At 48.7% G+C, this 20,659-nt stretch overlaps 1 protein-coding gene across 4 annotated transcripts; it reads left to right on the top strand.

Moving 5' to 3' along the window:
• The first annotated feature begins 1,923 nt into the window (after positions 1–1,923).
• Fam107a (family with sequence similarity 107 member A) lies at positions 1,924–20,455 on the top strand. Of its 4 annotated transcripts, none has more exons than XM_008841198.3 (5): positions 8,020–8,187; positions 15,567–15,810; positions 16,556–16,730; positions 18,611–18,767; positions 19,623–20,455. In XM_008841198.3, the coding sequence occupies exons 2-5, from the start codon at positions 15,792–15,794 to the stop codon at positions 19,728–19,730; spliced, it is 459 nt and encodes a 152-aa protein (XP_008839420.1). In that variant the 5' UTR covers positions 8,020–8,187; positions 15,567–15,791; the 3' UTR covers positions 19,731–20,455. The 4 variants fall into 4 exon arrangements, with proteins under 4 accessions (XP_008839419.1, XP_008839420.1, XP_008839422.1 ...); XM_008841200.3 differs by lacking the exon at positions 15,567–15,810 and adding an exon at positions 11,459–11,698; XM_008841197.3 differs by lacking the exons at positions 8,020–8,187; positions 15,567–15,810 and adding an exon at positions 1,924–2,057.
• Positions 20,456–20,659: the final 204 nt, after the last annotated feature.

The raw sequence follows: 20,659 nt of genomic DNA, 5'->3' as shown, positions 1-20,659 counted from the left end.
CTGTAGTAGCAAGTTTGGGGCCAAGTGGATTCAGACCCCAGCTCTGCTACTCACAGTGATGTGACCTTGGGTAAGTCACTTGAGCCTATGTTCCTAGTCTCTAAAGAGGACATAACCACAACTTGATCAGAGAGCCATTAAGTGGGCCCAATGAGATGAACTGTAAGGATGGCAATAGTTCCATCCTCTGAAGAAAGGATAATGGGGCAGTGAAGTCATGCCTGGCACTGCAGGCCTGTTGCTGATGACAGACACAATCAGCCTGGCCAATCCATGAGGCTCCTGAAGGTCAGGTTCACCTTAAAATCCTGCATGATGCCTGAGGAGTGTCAGATGGACACCTGGAGGGGAGTGTCTGGCACAAGGACCTCTGAGTTAGAGCAAAAGCTGGACCTGGCCAGTGGTCAAGGGCCAACCAAAGAGCACATCAGCAGATGAGTGAGGAGGCAAAATGGCCAGAGAGAATACAGAGGGAGAGGGGACTGGCATGGTGTGACCAAGGCCCCAACTCGGTTAGCTCATTATGCCTTGGCCCTCCCGGGCATGGCCTCCAACCATCCAGTGCTCTAGACAGGAGCATGTCAGTTTCTTGTTTCCAGGAGAACAAATTCCATGAACCCAGAACTGGGTTGGGTGCAAGTACAGTCAAGCCACCTCACCTACCTGGGTCTCAGTATCTTCATCTCTACAGACCCACCCCTCCGGACTGTTGTGAAGAATGACTTCCATAACAGAGAAGCAGTGGTGCAGAGCGGCCAATGTCTGGGGTCAGACCATCTGTGTGTCTCTGAGGTCATGCTGTGTAACTTTAGAGAAGTTGCTTACCCTCTCGGAACTTCAGTTTCCTCTCCTCTGTAAAATCAGAATGCCAGCAGATCAACTTCATGAGGTTCTGAAGATTTAATGAACCAGAACAGGAAGCACACCTTAACATTGTTTTGCTTTGGCTGTTTTCGAAGTGTAGCAGTTCACCAGGCAGGGTAGATTAAGGAGGCTGTGGGCTTCTCCATACCTGCCTGACTGCCTTCCCCACCAACCTTCAGATTCTTTCAGTTGGTCCTCTCCTCTGGATGTTAAAGGGACTCCACAAAGCCAGAGAAATCAGTCTTGTGGAGTCCCACCAGCTTGCACCTTACACCCCACTCCCACCCAGCAAGGCCCCTGTCAGTGCCACCTGAATCTTTGGAGCTCTTTGTTGGTTTGTCTGTGTTTTAAGACAGGGTCTGTTGTAGCCCCAGCTGTCCTGAAACTGACTATGCAGCTGAGGATGACCTTGAACTCCCGATGCTCCTATCTCTACCCTCACCACCTTGCCGCTGGGGATCGAACCCAGGGCTATGCTACCCAAGCACTCAACCAATTGAGCTACATTCCCAACCCATGAGACTTTTTTTTTAAAGTACCAACGCTGTGAGGGCTTGGGTGGGGGGTGGGGAGATGTCTAAATTTGATGAAAAACTGTTGTATGAAATGTACAAAAGCTCAATAAAAATATTTTAAATATACATATATATCCATAAACGAAAGACTGTGGCTAACCCCATTTCTCAGATGCGTGCACTGTGATGTGTACACTGGGGTTCTGCCAGCTTCACGCAACTATTCACCAGCAAGGCCGGGATCACATCCCAGGTATGGCGCTCCAGAATCCCATACCTGCTTGGAGCATTCCCAGAGGCCAGCTGCCAAGGAGGAACGGGCAGAGCCTGCGGGAGGGAGGTCAGGCTGGAAGGCGCACGCGGCGTTCAGTGTGATGCTGCCACAGTGTCCGGGTGACAGGTGCCCTCCATGCCCTGCCTGCTCCCCAGGCGGGAGTACTGACTGCGCCCTCAGTCCCGGCAACGTGTCTGCGCTCGCCCGCGCACCCCTTGAGCGCTCGGTAACCAGATCCCCGGCGGGTGGGGCAGCTGGGAGCATCAGGGTGGCGGAGGCGCGCTGCGCTGGGGCAGGTAGTGCTCTCTCTGCCGGGACACGCGGCATGGCGCAGAAGCTGGGCGAGTGGACCGCGGCGCCCACCGAGGCCACCGGGCTCTACCGGGCCATGCTGCTCAGGTCGGGTAAGTGGGGATCACGGCACCACCCTGACACCGAGGGCGCCCCAGCGCCAGTTCCTTCCTCCTTGCCCAGCCTCCCCCACTCCATCGCTCTCTAGCCTCGACGTTTCTCCTTCACTCCCGGCTCTGTCCTTCCTTTCCTTCCCTCTGCCCTTTTCATCCTAGACGCATTGCCCTCTTCCTGAGTGTGGGAACATGCACACACACACACACACACACACACACGCACACGCACACACACGCACACGCACACACACACACACACACACGTATGTGGCCCATCCTCCTGACCCCAGTTCCCTATGAGCTTCAGAACTCAGTGTCTCCGCACTCCGGCCTGGGGAAATGCCCAGTTACTAGCTGAGAACGTTGGAACAAGGGTTCCCTTAAGTCCTCAAACAATAACTAGCCAAGACTTCCGGATTGAGGACACCTTCCTAGGAGGGGGTGAGGGGAGTTCAACTCCAGCCTCACAGAACAAGGAGCTCCTCAGTCAGCGATTTCAAACCCACAAACCTCGCTGACCAGGTGTCCACACCCCAGGTGTCTGCACCCGGTTCTCGGTTCTCACAAAGCTTGGGGGGATGGGGGTGGGGCAGATCCCTTAATCTGAAGAGCCTTGGTTTCCTTTAGCCACAAGCTGCTGCTTTAAGCTGCCCTTTTCAACTTTCAATCCATCCACCCAGCAAGAGTTCCGGGCGTCATATGCTTGTCACCTAAACTGTACCATACACAGCTGACAAGTTAGGAAGGGCACAGGGCCTCCTTGAAGGACTAGCTGTCTTACTGACAGAGCACTCAGGATAAGCATTGCACACTGTCTCATTGGATCGTCACAGTTCTGCCGGGACCCTGCTAATTATCCTCTCTGTTTAGTAACTGGGGGTGCTAGAGCCCAGAGAGCTGCAACAGCTGCTCCTAGTTTGATAAGGAATCTTTTCCACACAACTCTGAGGTAGAAAGCATCTTCAAACCAGGTCTACCTCTCCAAAGCCACCCCACCTTCTGAGAATGGTAATAATGGCAAATGGTTCTGGCCACCCACCAGAGCCTTCCTAAGGCTCCATTGACTCATGTGTGCATTCACTAATTATTTGGCTTCTGCTATCCACTGGGTTCTACACACAGCACAGGATGTGTTGATAGATGATAGATAGATAGATAGATAGATAGATAGATAGATAGATAGATAGATAGATACCAGGCATGCCCTTCCTCCTGGTACATAAGTAATATCCACCTCTGTTGGAAAATGGGCCTCAGACAGTAACATGATGTGTCTGCAGCAATACAGGTAGTTAGGGGCAAAGCTGAGATTTAAACTTAGGGCCATGCACCTCAGGTACCATTCCCCTGGCTGTCTAAAAAGGAGAAGCAGGAAGTGAGGATGGAAGTGAGGCTCCAATTGGGCTCTTAGATGTCCCCAGGAGAGTATAGCACACAAACCAAGATGGTGGCCATTTCCATGGACAGCAGCCTTTGGAGACTATGCTCAAGTAATATTTCAGTACTAGAAAAATCTTGCAGAAGAGCTGGGTATAGTGGCACTGGAGAAGCAGAAGGACTGATGCAAGTTCAAGTTTGGCCTAGGATACTTGACTTCCAGGCCAATCTATTAAGACCCTGTCTCTAATGATGATGATAACACATGCTTTCATAAATATTTGGAGAAATTGAGAATCAAGCTAAAACTTAACCCATAATCCTGCTAGCCACAAGTAGCCACTGGTAACAGTTGGGGATGTCCCCTGGGTTTTCATGTGCATAGTTTGTATATACATTTGTTTTGGTTTTTTGATTTTTTTTAAATTTATTTGTATTTTATGTGTATGAGTATTTTATCTGCATGTATTAGGCACACCCTTGCATGCAGTGCCCACAGAGGCCAGAAGAAGGCACTGAATCCCCTGGAACTGGAGTTACAGACCATTGTTAGTCACCTTGTGGGTGCTGGAAACCAAACCTCTAGAAGAGGACCCTGGATTCAGCTCCCAGTACCAACACAATGACTAACAAACCACCATAACTCCAGTTATGGGAGATCTGATGCCCTCTTCTGGCCTCCATGGGCATTGCATACAGGTGGTACACTTACAAACATGCATATAAATATATACACATAAAAATAAGATTTTTAAAAAGAATTTCATACAGTGTGTTTTGATCATATTCAGATGTCCTCCCCCCATCCTTACCTTACTCCCCTCCCACTTCATGTCCTCTATTATTACTTGTCTTTTTTTTTTTTTAAGACCTTTTGAGTCTAATCTGTGCTCCCCAAAATGCTCTTGGATGTCGGTCTATCTCTTGGAGTCTGGTCAACCTATCAAGCATCACACCAGTAGGGAAAACTGACTCTCTTCCCAGGATCTATCAACTGCCAGAAGATCCTCAGCTTATACATTTGTTTATGCTGTTCAGATTGTGCTGACTCTAATCTTTAATTTTTTCATTTGAGTGAACATCATTAATGCTGTTACATGAGGTATCAAGGTAACAGCTGCCACTTGGGCAGCTAGCCGAACTCTGTAGCAGGACTTTCCAAGCCCTGTGTCCTCTGTCTAAAGAACACATTCCATTTTAGAGATGAGGAAGGTTTGTTCTAGCAGGATAGCAGTGAAACCAGGATTGGTATCTGGGTTGACACCAGAGACCAAAGCCATAGGCGCTGACTGGAATGGCCCTGTCTGTGACGTAACTCATCCTCAGTCATGCTTGGAAAGCTACACCTGTCATGTATTACCTCCACCCTACCTCCAGCTCAAGCCTGGTGGGGAGGAGGAAGACTTCTCTGGCAGCCTGGCTATCGGGCCACCTGCCCAGATGCCTGTAGTAATCCTTCTCGGCCACCAGAGGGCAGAAAAGCCGCCACCCCACCTCTGCCAAGAAGGATTGCATAAAAATTCCAGGTGCCCAGTGCAATTTGAACTACAGATAAACAAAGAACACTTTATTGCAAGTAGTTCCAAATATAAAATGAACATACTTATATTTTAAAAAATAGCCATTGCTTATCTGAAATTCAAATTCAGCTGCGAGTTTTGCTCTCCACTCCCCAGTGCAGCAACACCATGCCTCAGGTTACTTGGCTTGACAAGCTATGGTCTGCCCTTCATTGGTTTGTTTGGCTGTAAGGAAACTAAAATGGGGGGTGGGGGCACCCCAGGGTCCCTAGAGACCAAATTCACCATACTAATGGCAGCGGGGTTGAGAGCCAGCTTTCTGAAAAAGGACTCTTGGTTCTTGCTGCCCTGCCCCCCTTCCGCCGTTCACGCTTGAAGTCCCTGCCCGGGTAAATGCTTCCCAGTTCAAACTTATAAAAGCAACTCTTGACCGTTTTTTCAATCTCTGCGGGTCCCATAACAAGCTTTGCTGCCAGCAAATGTCTTCTTCCAAGTCCCATCGGCAGAGTATGTTTGCAGTGGCCAGGGAGAGAGTTTGATCCTAGGGCTGTTTCGTGGGTGGCTTCTTTGGAGATAGAGACTGAATACAGGGTCAAAGAAGAAGTTTCAAGTTGCTATGGAAACCTCTCCGAGGTTTCTGGGCCCATCTAAAAACTAACTGGGTGCTTCTGGGCTGAAAAAAAGGAGCCAAAATGAAAGGCATTTGTGGAGGACTTTTCTGCCAGCTGCAGCCCGGTCCACACTGAAGCAGGAAACTCCCCAGGTCTCAGCTGCTTCCCCTGGGTCTTCCCTGTCCTCTCAGACGCTCTGCTACCTATGAACTCACACTTCCAAGGGACTGGAGGGGAGTATGGCAGGGGTGTGTGTGGTCCCCTACACCCCCCAACCCCAGCCCACTATGGGCTGAGCAGGAGGCAGCCACCCCACGCCCAACCCTGACGTTCCCTGGAACAATTTCCTGCCAGGTTCATTGGCTTAGGGCCTCTGTTCTCCCACAGTCAGAGGGAACGGCGATCCACACAGTACTTCAAACTGCCTACAGCTACTTTCTCAATTTTTTTCATCTTTACTGCTTTTCTCTGATAACCAAAGCAATGGATGGGAAGGTTTTTCTTTTTAATATTTATTTTATTTGTATAAATGTTTGCCTGCATGTATGTAAGTGCACCCATGTCTTGCAATGCCCACAGAGGTCATAAGAGGGCATCAGATCCCCTGGAACTGGAGTTACTTACAGTTGTTAACCGTCATGTGGGTGTGCTGGGAATCGAACTCAGGTCCTCTGCAAGAGCAGCCAGTGCTCTTAACCACTGAGCCATTTCTTCTGCTCGTTTATTAAGCCACAAACATTACAGAAATAGTGACATAGAACAGGATCTTATCATTTTATTCCATAGAACAGCAGTTCTCAAACTTTAATATAAATGGATTTCCAGGGGAATATGCCAAATCCATATTCCTCGGCTAGGGAAGCCACTCAGTGGTAGAAATTTTGCCTAGCATGCACACGGCCCTGGGTTTGAGACCCAGAACCACATACACACATTCAAAATTACATCTAGGTCCCCATCAAAGGTTCCAATACAGAGATCTATGATCTTGTCCCATTTTTCACTCTTACAATGACACCTAGCAACAGTATGTGTGATATATTGATCTAGAACTGACTTCTGCTGACAGGTTAGTTTGTTGTGCATCCAGACTGGTTCTCTCTATGCATGAACTAATATTTTGTTTTGGAAAAAAAGGAAGGGATCATACTATACATAATTTTTCCCTACATGTGTAAGGGACATCTTTCGCAGGTAGACACAAACATGCTGATTGACAGCATCCTATCAAAAGGTATGGCAGCATCTCTTAGTGATGGCTGTGGCTTCAACACTGGTGCCTCTGCTCACCCCCCATGCAGTGTCATGGGTACTCAGACACACAGGATAGAGCTGCAACTAGCTCTGGGTGCCAATATTTTGGGTGTCAGAACATGCCAGAAATACAGTATTCCATAGATGCTGACTAAATGAATAGATCATATGGCCAAAGAGAACCCAAAATTGCATGTACAATGCTTCCGCCCATGTGTGTCTTGGGCCTCATTGCCTTCCAGCTAACCAACGTTCCATGAGAAAGTAAACTAGGGTAAAGGCCTATTTTAATTGGTGCTGGTTTCCACACTGGGGAGCACGGGCTAATACCAAAAGCTAGAACACTTCCCAGTTCTCAAGTGGAAACTGGTTCAGAGGTGAGAAGACCTTTGATCTGCACCAAGGCTGGCCTTGGGGTCCTGCACATGGTCTCATTGAGCCAGCAGTCACTCATGGTAACTGTGGGGACAGGTACAACATGCATGTTGGGACCCTGCCCTCAGAGCACAGAGCCAGCTCTGTCTGCAGGGTGCTTTTGTGAATGCCTTCTCATTGAGTTTACTCATTGGCCAGCCACACTGTTACCCTCAACATTTAACAGACACAGAAGCCACGGTACAGAAGGTGTTGATGCCAGAGCAGAGCTGCCCCAGGAGCCTGCTAGGTACAGATCAGCCTGTTGGGTGCCATCAGCTGCCATGTCCTACCACTTCTGTGAAGTTCCAACTATCAAGTCAATTATGAGCATGGAGTTTTTAACCCACAAACAGGTGTGTCCATTGTAGCCCAGTTGTAGGTGACATCATGTCACAATAGAAGCACCTACTGGCACTTAGAGAATGACCCAAAACCAGCTCCATGCAGTGTACTCCTTTCCCATCAACCACCCCTAGAGCTGTGTTCTGAAGAATTCCTTGGCAGCAGGAAGCTTGGCTTCCCCCTTCCACCGGGAAATACTGGAATCCCCTCCCATAGAAACGGGAAATTCCTTCAAGGGAGCCAGGAGCCGCCTTGCTCAGAACAAAGCCTGGCATGATTCTATTCCTCATCAATCTGACAAAGTAGGTATTTATTTGTGCCTCTCAATCAGGGTGGCTTGGACATGGTGTTCCAAACTGTGGACATGGCCATGCACCAACTGAAATAACAGTTTCTATAGCAACAGTTCCTTTTTATTGATATCAGAATAAACAGGAATGCAATGCTGCCTCCCATCCCCGGGGTTTAAGACCCGCCCTCCGGAGGCGACTACCTCACTCATCTGGGACCTGCTGAGCACTCTCTCAGACTAGACCTGCGGAGGAGCAGAGGAGCGTTCGGCCCAGAGGCACTGCTCTGATTCCCCTTCCCAGGACCCTTGGAGAAGTAAGATTCTGCTATATTTTGTCACACCTGCTGGGTGTGTTCTGGGAGGAGGCAAAGGGAAGGAGCTTAACTTGGGAGCAAGGCAGCAGGCTGTCAGGGCAGCTGAACCCTGTGACTTTAGGTACCTAGACTGCCCCACAAGGGTGAAATGATACAGGGATATGACGTTGGGATTGGGAAAGGATAAAGGATGAAACGGACACCCAGAAGTAGCCCTGTTGATCTTTTGCTTCTAAGTACGTGAATCGATCCTTATGTGTTAGTGCTGTGCAGGGTTGGTAAGGAGGGGTCCATTTGCTTAATAACCAAAAGATCAACAAAACCCAGGTTCTGCATGTGATGGGCAGAACACAGGACTGCGGTTTGGACATCAGACAGAGCTCAGCTCAAATTCTGGCTCCTTCTTCCACTGGCTGTGTGTTTAGGAAAGTCAGGTAACCTCTTTACATCGTGGTTACTTATTCCTATGAAAGGGATGAGAATATGCCCATGTCTTCAGTTTGTTGAGAATTCCACAGAATCCGGGGCTAGATATTTAGCACAGTACTCAGCCTGTGCAAGCTAACAGGAATGTCTGTCTTGCTGATGAGCTTGGCTTTAGCACCATGTGGCAGAAGGCCAGTCTGGGATTAGAAAAATCAGATGCTAGAAGATTCCCATTCTTTGAAACCACCACTAGCCCCCATGGTTTGTGATTTTGAGGCAGACCCTGAACCTTTTTCTGGGTGGCTCAGATCTTGGTGGCTTTCTTAGTTCAGTGGGTGGTAATGCCCACCGCAATCTTCCTCCGAGCCAGCTGCCAGGTGGAGCAGCTGGCATCTAGCTGTGTAGGCAGCAGGATATAAGGTCCACTCCTGTTGATCACTGCTCAGTGGTATCCCAGCTTTCCTAAGGACCCTGTATGCCCCTACCTTCAAACTCGGTCATTTTCCTCACTGCCCAGAATGTTCCAACCGACCAAGGCAAAGAGTTAAAGTCTGTCCAGAGTCACCTTGTCCAAATGGATAGGCGGCTCTTGATGGAATTTCAGGGTGCCAGCCAGAGGCTATAGGGGGCCCTGGAGGTGACACCAGATTTGTTCTCAGGCCAGTGAGTCACAAAGGTGCACCGCCTGCTAGGAGACAATGATGAACGGGACACACAGTGGTCAGCTGTGAAAGCTTCTCCTCTGGCCAGTGCTTCTCAAAGCCTCCCGTCTGAGCCTGCCCATGCTGAAGCAGGAAGGTTCAGAGGGAGAGGGGTGAAGTCTGGCCACCAGCCGGCAGGGAAGTCTGCCAGACCTGTGGCTTCATGTGGCCAGGCTGTGTTTGCATTTTCCACAGGCTGCTCAACTCTGGTTCTCTGGCCTCCACATTCTCAGCAATCAAGTGGGCTCAATCTCCTCTTCCATAGAAGAGGGCAAAGGGCTGTAAACCTGCTCTGTGGACTCAGAAACATGACACACTTGGGTGACGGTGTCGTAGTAGAAAGAGCACTAGGTTTGGAGTCCCAAGATCACAGCTTTGCTAACCACCCACCATGTATGTTGCCCTACTGGGCCTTTCCTCATTTATAGAATGAGTTGCCTTTGGGACAGTTATGATATCCAGACCAAGTCCCATGCTCACCCCAAGGCACCTAGGACAAGAGGACCACAGTTTGCCTCACTCAGCCAGACAATGCACAAAGTACACTGTGTATATCATGTACACCACATCATCTCATTCTCCAATGACTTAGAGTAGATACTGCCATGATCGCCACTGTTCAGAGGCTCAGAGAGGGTCAGCTATTTGCCCAAGCTCACACAGCCAGGATTGTATGCCACAGTTCTGTCCTCTCTGCTTTAACCACTATGGTTTATTGGATCAAGCATCATTTGTAATAATTGGTGCATCAGAGATACAACTAGTGCTGTAAGAGCAGAGGAAAGGCAGACTGAAGGGACATTATAGCCTAAGGTAGGGCTGAGGGAATAGTTCAGTTGGTCAGGTACCTGCTTAACATGCACAGGCCATGAGTTTGATCCCCAGCACCTCATAAATGGGGCATGGTGGCCCTTGACCTATAATCTTAACACTTGGGAGACAGAAGCAGGAGGATTAGGAATTCAAGGTCATCCTTGGCTACAGAGCAAGTTTGAGGCCAGCCTGAGGTACATGAGACCCTGTCTCAAAACAAGCAAAAAACCCCACAAAAAGACCTGGGGCTTCACTGCTGTTCTATCGCTGTACCCAGGAGGAGACCAGGGTTCAGTGTCAAGGCTTCTGCTCCAACCCCATCCGTATACACCCAGCACCCTGGGAGTCTAGTGACCCTGTGGCATCTCCAGAGAGGAGTTGCAGGGCCTCTTGGGTCACCAGAAGAACCCAGAGAGAACCAGAGGTTCCCAGTCTCTCTTCTGCTCTCTTACAGCCGCATCCCTTGCTAGAGGTCAGCCTTACCACCTGCCCTCTTGAGGACATGCAAGACCCTTATTTAGCTGTCACCTTCTGGCTCCAGAGCCTCATGCCCAGCAGGAGTTCCTCAATCTTCAAACACTGGTTCTCCAGAAGAGACTCCCTGGGACTAAACACCTAAAAGGTGTACCCTCAACCAGACCTCAAAGTGACCAGATCAACCATGGTCAGAGTCACTAGGCTAGAGCGAAGAGGAATGCCATCCTTCCTTCCATCCTTCCTTCGTTCCACCCATCTTCCTTCCTTCCAGTTTACAAAGATGACTGATTATTAGAATCACCCAAAAGTTTTTAAAACTCTCAAAGACTAAGCAACACCCCCTAAACCAATGACCTCTGACTCCCTGAGGTGGGACAAAGATGTATTTCAAACCTTCCCCAAGAACAGCAACAAGTGGCCAAGGCTAAGTTCTGCTGATTTAACTCATTTCTTCTTTTTAAGGAAAATGAGGCACCTCAACCCAAGACTAGGAATGGGATTAATTTAATTGTAATAGCAGTTGACAGGGTGGTCACACTACAATTCCAGGGCACTACTGATGGTTTAATCTATAGGAGTGGAGGCCTTGGGATTGTGCAGTGCATAACCTACTTTGCTGTCTGTGGCAGCCTCTAATAATCAGCACCACACCCCGAATTCTCTACAAGGCATTTGCCATGAGCCTTACAAGCATCATCAGCTTCCTATACAGAAATCCTCAGCTAAGAAGGGACAGGGCCAAGATTCGAATCCAGACAGAACAGCAGATCTTCTGCATATCCTTTAAGATTGTTAGCCACATAACTCCTCCTTCACCAGCCTGTTCCTCTCCCCTGTTCATCTTTTTCTTTTAGATCTGACCTATCTGCTGCCCACCTCATGACCACATTGCCCCATCATGACCACATCCTCAGTGGTGTTGGGTTGCTCAGGAACCCCAGCAGCTTTGGGAGTGACCGCAGACTTCTGCCTGAAGAACCCCCAAATGACCTCCAAGACAGTCTAGATTTTCTTCTACTTTGGAGCTATATAAAGCCTGGCAAATGCCAAAAGAGTTAAGGGCCTCCTACTGGCAACAAAGGCTGCCATATAAGGTGAGGTAGATTGCATACTGCACAACTTTGAAACTTCTTCAAGCAGCTTTCTTTGTGGTAGGACTTGCAATAGACTCTTCTACACAGAAGCCTCATCAAATAGGCTAGAAAGCTCATTCTGCAGTTCTTAAACCATGAGGGTTCTAGCGCACACACACACACACACACACACACACACACACACACACACACACGTACATTATCTGTTAGCATTCAGCCACTCCCTTGGGAATCTGTGACTTATCCACCACACCATATGTTTAATTTGAAAAGAGGGGAGGGCCTGGAGAGATCCTTGAGCCAGGACTGGCCACCAATGGACCTGGGGTCCGAGATCATCCCATCATCTCCAGGGCCCATGCAAAATAAAAATAAAGTGGGTGCTGGAGAGATGACTCAGCAGTTAAGAGCACTGGCTGCTCTTGCAGAGGACCTGGGTTTGAGTCCCAGCACCCACTGTGGCTAACAACTATCTGTAATTCCAGTTCCAGGGAAATCCAATGCCCTCTTCTGACCTCTGTGGGCATTGCATGACACAGGTGCACTTACATACATGCAGGCAATATGCTCATACCCATAAAAATAATAAATATTATCGGATTTCTGTGAGTTCAAGGCTAGCCTGGTGTACATAGTAAGTTCCAGGCCAGCTGAGGCTACAGGAAGACCCTGTCTCAAAAAGACCAATAATAATAATAATAATAACAATAATAATAATAATGATAATAATTACTTTTTTAAAGTGAAGGACTGTTCTCCAAAGCATACAAGGGATTTTAATATGGCCACAATAGAAGACTGAACCAGGCGGAGTCTGTCTCCCCAGAATGACCCAAAAGACCACATCTGCCTGCGAGGGTGCCTTGAAGCTGAAGGTTATCAGCCAGGCCAATCAGAGGCTTCTCTCGAATGTAGTGGAAGCTAACACGCAGGTAGAGGTGCACAAGGGAAGCAAAAGAACTCAGTCATGAAAATTTCCCAAGCATGTTAACCACTTTCCCTACACAGCATGACCACAGTGCAGTCTTAGCCAGCATGACCTCTTAAAAACCCAGTCTGCCTTGCCCTTTTCCAGGCCTGAGGCTGCCTGTCCACCCTCACTGCGAACACCCTGACACCGGCTCTCACCACTCTCAGCACACTGTGCCTTTGTATTCCCTGAACAGACCCAGCTTGTTCAAGGTACAGGAGTCACACAGCTGTTCCCTAGGCCCAGAGCAGCGTCACCTCCACTCTAAAGGGTCAGACACTGAACCCCACCTCCTGAGAGAGGCCCCTCCCTTGTGGCTGAATGTAGGTCCTTCATTTGTCATCTCTGGAGCAGGGCCCCTGCTTGCTTAGCTCTCCTCCACGTACCTAGTGGCACCAGAGCACCTGGCAAATACCAGGCCTGCAAGTAGTTGCAGAATGCATAACCCTTGTATTATTAGACCCCTTCTCAATGCCCTGTTGTCAGGGGCTCTTAATTCTGTGTTTCTATTTTGTGTCTGGCCACATTGCTGAAGTCTCTCCCCCATCGTTTTGCAAGGAATATGGGTATATATATATTTTTTTAATGTTAATTTCGCCATCTCCTTTCTTAAAGACATTCACCTTACTTTGCCTATTGACTTAGCATGCCAGCAACATAAAGTGAGTTCTTCCAAAGCTGGTGTGGCTGATGGGAAGTATTTGGCTCTAGAAAGCTTGGGCCACAAAGAGGTTACCAGCAGGGTGACTAGCCAGGGAGTTTCGGGAGACATTCAGGTGTGGTGTAACGGTGGCCTGGATAGGATGAGAGCTAAGCGCATGGGAAGTATTGCTGGGAATTACTTAAAAGATTAGAGAAGTTTGGGCTAGAGAGTTGGCTCAGCAGTTAAGAGCAATGACTGTTCTTGCAGAGGACCTGGGTTCAATTCCCAACACCCACAGGGCAGCTAACAACTATCCTAACTCCAGTTCCAGGGTATCCAACAACCACTTCTTACCTCCATGGGCATTGCACAGCATGCGTGCCTTACACACATGCAGGCAATATACTCATACACATATAATAAAATAAATAAAATTTGAAGAAAAAGATTAGAGGAATTTGATAATAGATATCAAACAGGGAGTCCCAAAGCTCCAATTAATTCAGGATGTCCTAATACATTGGTTCCCAGAAAACGTGATCCCATCAGGTAAGAAAATATCCCCCCTAGAGGAGGAGAGATGTTTATTTTGTCAGGTGCCCATTTTAAAGTAACTAAAAGGCCTGGGATATAGCCCAGTTGGTAGACTACTTGTCTGGCACACATGAAGCCCTGGGTTCCATCCCTGGCACTGCAGAAAACCAGGAGTGGTGGTGCAGGCCTGTGATGCCAGCGCCTGGGAGGTGGGACCTGGAGGATCAGAAGTTCAGGTTCATTCTTGACTCCAGAGCAAGTTTGAGGCCTGCCTGGGCTACATATGACCCTGTCTCAAAAGCAAATAAATAAAGTAATGATTATGCATTACAATAATTTTCTTAAGATTTGAAAAAAATAGGATTTATCCTGGAAACAAACCATCCTATCAAAAGATATGGAGAAAGGCAATCATTAAAATTCTCTTTTTAGCTGGGTGTGGTGGCACACACCTTTAATCCCCACACTTGGGAGGCAGAGGTGTTCAGATCTCTGAGTTCAAGGCCAGCCTTGTCTCCACAGCGAGTTCCAGGGCAGTTGTGGCTACAGGGAGACCTTGTCTCAAAAAGACCAAAAAAAAAAAGAAATGAAAAAAGAAAAAATGTTTCTGAGAACACTAACAGAAGGAAAAGGCAACAGTTATGTTTCTACACGCTGACACTTCATCCGGCCACCTCCGAAGTATCTTCTGGTATTAGGTTTTCATTTTACAAGGCACCTGCACACTCCCGGCCTTCACTCCTCCTCCCATCTGTACCCTGCAATGGGAATAAGAGAAATGTTGCGTGTCCACCTGCCACCCTTACAAAGCAGTCTCCCACTGAACCCCTGTATTGTCTAGTTAGGTCACCTTGCCACTTATACCCCACTGAACTCCTCCTCTGTGTTCCTGGCCCCATCAAGCTGTTAGCCACTGCCAGGTCCTCACCATCTTCACCCAAATGCCTTTCAGCCTCTTCCCAGTTGTCCACAGACAACTTGGTATCAAGAAGGTATTGAAGGCTGGAGATGTAGCTCAGTTGGTAGAGTGCTTGCCTGGCATGTACAAGGCCCTGAGCTTGATCCCCAGAAGCTCTGATGCAGGGTATGGTAGCCCATGCCTATAATCCAAGCAGTCAGGAGGCAGAGGCAGGAAGATCACAATTTCATCTTTGACTGTATAACAAGTTTGAGGCCAATCTAGACTACATGAAAGTCTGTCTCAGAGAGACACGGGGTGGGAAGGAGAGTTCTTTAAAGAAGATATCAAGAGAACAAGCACTGCCTGGCTGTTAGCTGCTTATAGTAATTACAATGAATGTTTAGACAGTTTGGCCTCCTTGCGTCCAGCTTTTAAGAAAAGCACCCTCACCCCCTTTTCTGAGACAGGGTCTTGCTGTGAAGCCCAGGCTTACTTTGTTCTGCCTCTACTCCCAAGTGTTAGCACTGCAAGCATGTGTCTCCCCCCCACACACCCCAGCTGGTGGGGTTCAGCCCTTTCTGCATACAGGGCACAGGCAGTGTCTGGTTTAATACACAGTAGGCACTCAATAAACGTGTTGGTAATTGGTAGTAAAACTTTTGAGGTTTTTGGTGTTGGGGAACCAGGGCTCTGTGCTGGAAACTGAGGTAGCACGTCTTCACTTCACACACTGGAATTTCATATTTATTCTCTCTCTCTCTCTCTCTCTCTCTCTCTCTCTCTCTCTCTCTCCCCCTTTTCTCCTCTCAAACATTTCAAGAACAAGGATTCACCTGTAGCAGAGCCTTTCTGCATAAATTCCAAGCACATTGACAAACTTCCAGCTACTCTGGGAGGAGCCAGGTCAAGACTAGGCACATGTCTGCATACAAGATGACAGCCGTCCATTTGTGATTAGTGACGCAGCAGCTCCTGCACTTCGTACACTGCTCTCTGGTGTGGAGAGAGGGAAAAGCTGGCCACTTCCACCAGCAACTTTGGAACTATGGCTGGGGAGCTGAACAGTAAGGGGTGATAATTTCCTTTATCGTGGCATTTTTCTGAACAATCTTTAACAACTACATACAAGTTTTCTGGTACAAGTTTGTTAAGAAGCAGAAACTCAAACACAAGCCCTTCTGTTACAGGGATTTTTTTTTTCACTTAGACCCAAAACATATACAAGTGACAGCCTCTGTGTGTGCGTGTGTGTGTGCACATGCGCATACAGGTGCACACATGTATGTGGGTGCATGTGCATGTGGAGGCCAGAGGTCAACCTTAGATGTTGTTCCTCAGGCACTGTCCACCTTATTTTCAAGGCACAATCTCTCACTGGGACCTGGACTCAATGATTAGGCTAGACTGGCTTTCCAGCCAGCTCTACCTCACAGTACTGAAATTCCAGGCATGCAGTACCACACCTGGCTATTCACCCTGATGCTAGGGATTGAACACAGCAAGCACTTTCCTGACTGAACCTCTCCAGTCCCATGATAGCCCACATTTTGGACCTTGGAGTCATTTTAAGTCTATAACCCACATACTTTAAACATCATCTCCAATACCTGCAACAACCCTGTACTGAGGTTTAATTACTGTTTCTCCTTAACAAGGGAGGACAGCAAGGTTCAGATGGGCAAGTAATTTGCCCAGAGTTGCTCAGTCACCAACATCGACGTGACAGGAACCCACTCCCCTACATCTGTGCTCCAAGAGGTAGATGGGCCTGCAGGCATGTTGGAACAATTCCTCTGCTCATCTCTACAGCTTCGATGTACTCAGAGATCCAGAGAGAGAGAGCGGACATTGGGGGCCTCATGGCCCGGCCAGAGTACAGAGAGTGGAACCCAGAACTCATCAAACCCAAGAAGCTAGTGAACCCTGTGAAGGCCTCCCGGACCCACCAGGAGCTTCACCGGGAGCTGCTCATGAACCACAGAAGGTGGGATAATGGCTGGCTGGCTGCCTGCCCCAGCACAGAGGGGGAGGGGTTGGGGCTTAGAGAAATGCCGCTTGAGGAGACTAGCCTGGCTGTCATCCTGGGGTGGGGGGGGGCTACTAGAAGAAACTGAGAACCTAGAACCCAAAGCTCCCAGCCTCCCTCCCAGCCACACACTACACGCCTGGATGCCACATACATTTACTGAGTACCTTCTATGTACAGGACACCATGCCCAGACTTAGAGAAAGGAAGCCTAGTTCCTGCCCTCTCCAAGGAGGGTGGAGGGGGCAAGAGAGTAGAAGCCTTGATGGGAACTTAAAATGGTTGTGGGACCCCCCAAAGGAGGTACTTGGGAGATCCAAATGATTTCATGGAAGAAGAGAGAGATGACTGAAAGGTTTGAAGTGTGGACCGGAGTCAGCTGGGCTGGGAGGTGGACCCTGCTGGCAGAGGAACCAGTACGTGCTAAAGGGCAGGAATCAAGCTGCTTAGCGACTGGGGCAGAATTCCTCTGCTGAGCATCAGAAAGAAGCCCCTGGCTGGGGTGGGCTGTAAACTGGCCTCACCTATGCTGCAGAGAGGTGCCAGGTAGTGATGACTCTCATTGAAATGCACCCCCGGGTGAGACACGAGCCAAAGAAGAATCTAGGGGAATTGTAGGACTGCGATTGGCAACCACAGGATGTTAAGTGAGAGAGAGGGAGGTTATGGGTCCCCTAAGAGGCCTGAGAAATGACCTTCCTGCCCACCAGGACCAGAATGAAAGTGGCGGTGTTTTCGTTGCGCCCTCTGCCGGCCATCTCTGGTATTGAAACCAGTTGTGATTTCCATTCTAAGACTCTGCAGATAACCTTTGCACACTGGGCTGTTTGGGGATTTGTTTTTACTTAATATCATTAACATCATCATTTTCTCTGTTGTTTTTTAGAATTATAATTCACTTTAATATCAAAAACACCACCACAATAAATAATTTCAAGCAAACCATGGAAAATATTTACAATACAAATAAATTATATGGAAAAATTCCATATACAGAAAAAGATTAATGTATTCAAGTATGTTAATCTACAAGGAAAATACGCCCAAAATTACGCATAATTAATTCACAAAAGAAATGCAAATGGTTAGTAAACATATCAAAAGTTGTTCCAGGAACTGCAGAGGCAGCTCAGTGGTAAAGAGCACTGGCTGCTCCTGCAGAGGACCTGGGTTTGGTTCCCAGCACCTACATGATGACTAACAACTTTCTGCAGCTCCAATTCCAGGGGGAATTCAATACCCTCTTCTGGCCTCCACAGGCACTACATGCACATGGCATACATGCAGGTAAAACAGAGATATAAAATTAAAACAAAAATTGTAAAAAGTGATCCATGTGGCTGATAATCAGGAAAGGAAGTGAAAACCAGGTATTATTTCTTGCCTCCCAGACTTAAAAAGATTGGCTGGTGAGAATGGAGAGACACGGATGTCCTTGTATGCTATTGATGACATTATAAATTGGATAGCCTTTCTTAGGGGCAAATGGAAGTAAATATCCACAAGCTTTTAAGAGCTCCTGACCCAGCAATTCCATCTTCAGAAACCTATCTAAGAAAACATCCAGCAAGCATATAAAACCTGGTCTCTGCTGTCAGACAGGCTTAGGTTCGAATCCTCAGTCAACACCTTGTAGCTGGGACCCTCCCTGGTGTTTTAGGCAATGGCAGCCTCATTGCTCTTCTCTGTAAAGTGAGACAGTAAAAGCTTTGCCTCCCAGCACTGCTCAAGCACTGTGGGAAATAATTTGGGGGGAGGGTCATTGCAACAAGTCCCAGACTGGGGAGATAGAACAGAGAGAAGGTGAGGGTCTCCTGACACCTCCCCACAACCCCCAGGGGCCTGGGTCTGGACAGCAAGCCTGAGCTACAGCGGGTCCTGGAGCATCGGCGCCGGAACCAGCTGATGAAGAAGAAGAAGGAAGAGCTGGAGGCCAAGCGGCTGCAGTGCCCCTTCGAGCAGGAACTGCTGAGACGGCAGCAGAGACTGAACCAGGTGGGTAGGGGCACCCAGCGTCAGCAGGGGACCAGGAATCCTTCTCTGGTCTGCTGTGTGACTCTGGGCCAGTGGCTTCTCGTCTCTGGACCTCAGCTTTCTCGCCAGCCCTGTGTCCTGCAAGCTCATTCTGATGATCCTTGCTGCCCTGAGAGCCAGATGGTATTTCCGTTTTAGAGGTGGCCAGAAGAGTAAGTGATCTGAAACAGGTTTCACAAGAACTCGGTCTCATGCTTTGTCCCCCCATCATAGATGTGGGTCAGAGTACAGCAGACACCCACTGAGATCTCCAGGTTCTTGTGTCCTGGAAGAATTTGACCAGGAACACGTAGGCAGTAGTAGAAATAGAGAAAGTTTATTAAGGACAAGAAAGGCACTCAGGGAAATGGAAGTGGGCTAGAGAGCTGGACCAGGCCAAGCCTCCAAAACTCATGATACCTTTCTTCCATATTTGGAGCTGGTGGATTTCCTCAAGCATGCTCTGTTTTGTTACATGTAGCTTCAGGTGGGGTGGATTTTTTTTCCCAATGTTAATCCTTTTTTTTAAAGACAGGGTCTTGCTATGTAGCCCTGTCTGACCTAGAAATCACTATGTAAACAAGACTGGCATCAAACTCTCAGAGATCCACCTGCTTCTGCCTCCTAGGTGCTGGATTAAAGGTCTATACCACCATGCCCCACTTTCATGTTAACATGATGTCCCTCTCTCTCAAGGGTCTACTCTCTCACTTACCAAGATGATTTACAAAACACACCCCAGCCTGTATCCCACTTGATAGGACCTTGGTCCTACACCATCGTTTTTTGAGAAACCCCCAACCCTGCCCATTTGACCCCTTTGTGTCTCTCTTTCAGCTGGAAAACCCACCACAGAGGGAGGAGGACCACGCCCCAGAGTTCATCAAAGTGCGGGAAAACCTGAGGAGAATTGCCACACTGACAAGTGAAGAGAGAGTGCTGTAGAGCCCCCGCTGCTCAGCTCCTGCCCTGGCCACTCACTCTCACCCAGGCCCTCCCCCAGCCCTCCTGAACCAGCAGCCATAATGCCGTACACAAGGCTCCCACGTAGATGTGCAGACCCAGGAACCTGGCTGTCCCTGGGAATCTGGGGTCCTCGACACCCCAGACAGGGAGGGCTGTAGGCCTCTGGACACCCCCTAAAGGCTTTTCATTCTGAGCACCCAGCCTTCCTGCCATCTTCTCCCTGGTCTCTCAGAGGTGGTTTCCCTGGCAGAACTGGGAAGGAAGGCCGGGAGTCACTCGATTCTGCCCAGCTTCCCACTGAGACCATTTCTGGGAGCAGCCCAGCTTCTAGGTGTTGGGAACACTCTAGCCTGTTGGTTGATCTGAGGCCAGGTGTGGGACAACTAAGCAAATTTAGACCCCTGGACACGTGTCTTAGAAGTCACAGAGCAGGGAAAGGCTCAGCAATCCATGTGAAGAAGGGCATCGTAGGCCGCAGCAGGCTGTGGCTGGGTGAGAAGAATCCTAACCAAGGCAGTTTTGGGCCTTGCCCGCTGTGTCCTGTGCTTGAGCTCTTATTTGTCCTCCCACAGCCCTCCCAAACTAGACTGCTTAACACACCCCACCAGACTGCAGCACTGGGGCTCTCAGCTTAGAATACACTTTGCCAACTTTACTGTATGAACAGATCCCACAGAATCCCATTAAAGTACAGCTTCCCAGGGCTAAAAGCCTACATATCTAACATACTCCCACAGGAGGCCCAGTATACGGCTTTGAGGACCCAGCTAGGCTGGAGCACCCATGGCTGGTATATTTTGGAAATACCCGACTCCCGTGGCTCTCTGGCCTGGGAACTCCCCGGGCCCTCTACCCTCCTCCCCCCTCCCCCGCACCCGCCAACACACTCTCCTATCAGTGACCCTTGG

Source organism: Nannospalax galili, unplaced genomic scaffold (genome assembly GCF_000622305.1).
Source record: "Nannospalax galili isolate Female #2095 unplaced genomic scaffold, S.galili_v1.0 scaffold561, whole genome shotgun sequence".
Taxonomy (NCBI): domain Eukaryota; kingdom Metazoa; phylum Chordata; class Mammalia; order Rodentia; family Spalacidae; genus Nannospalax; species Nannospalax galili.
Note: the sequence above shows the minus strand (reverse complement) of the source record. Positions and strands in the feature narration are given on the sequence as shown.

Excerpts from the sequence above, each read along its gene's own strand:
- Fam107a (XM_008841197.3), top strand. The coding sequence starts at position 1,979 with ATGGCGCAGAAGCTGGGCGAGTGGACCGCGGCGCCCACCGAGGCCACC. Across the intron at positions 2,058-16,555 it reads GGCCATGCTGCTCAGGTCGG|CTTCGATGTACTCAGAGATC; the intron begins GTAAGTGGGGAT and ends TCATCTCTACAG. Across the intron at positions 16,731-18,610 it reads CTGCTCATGAACCACAGAAG|GGGCCTGGGTCTGGACAGCA; the intron begins GTGGGATAATGG and ends CACAACCCCCAG.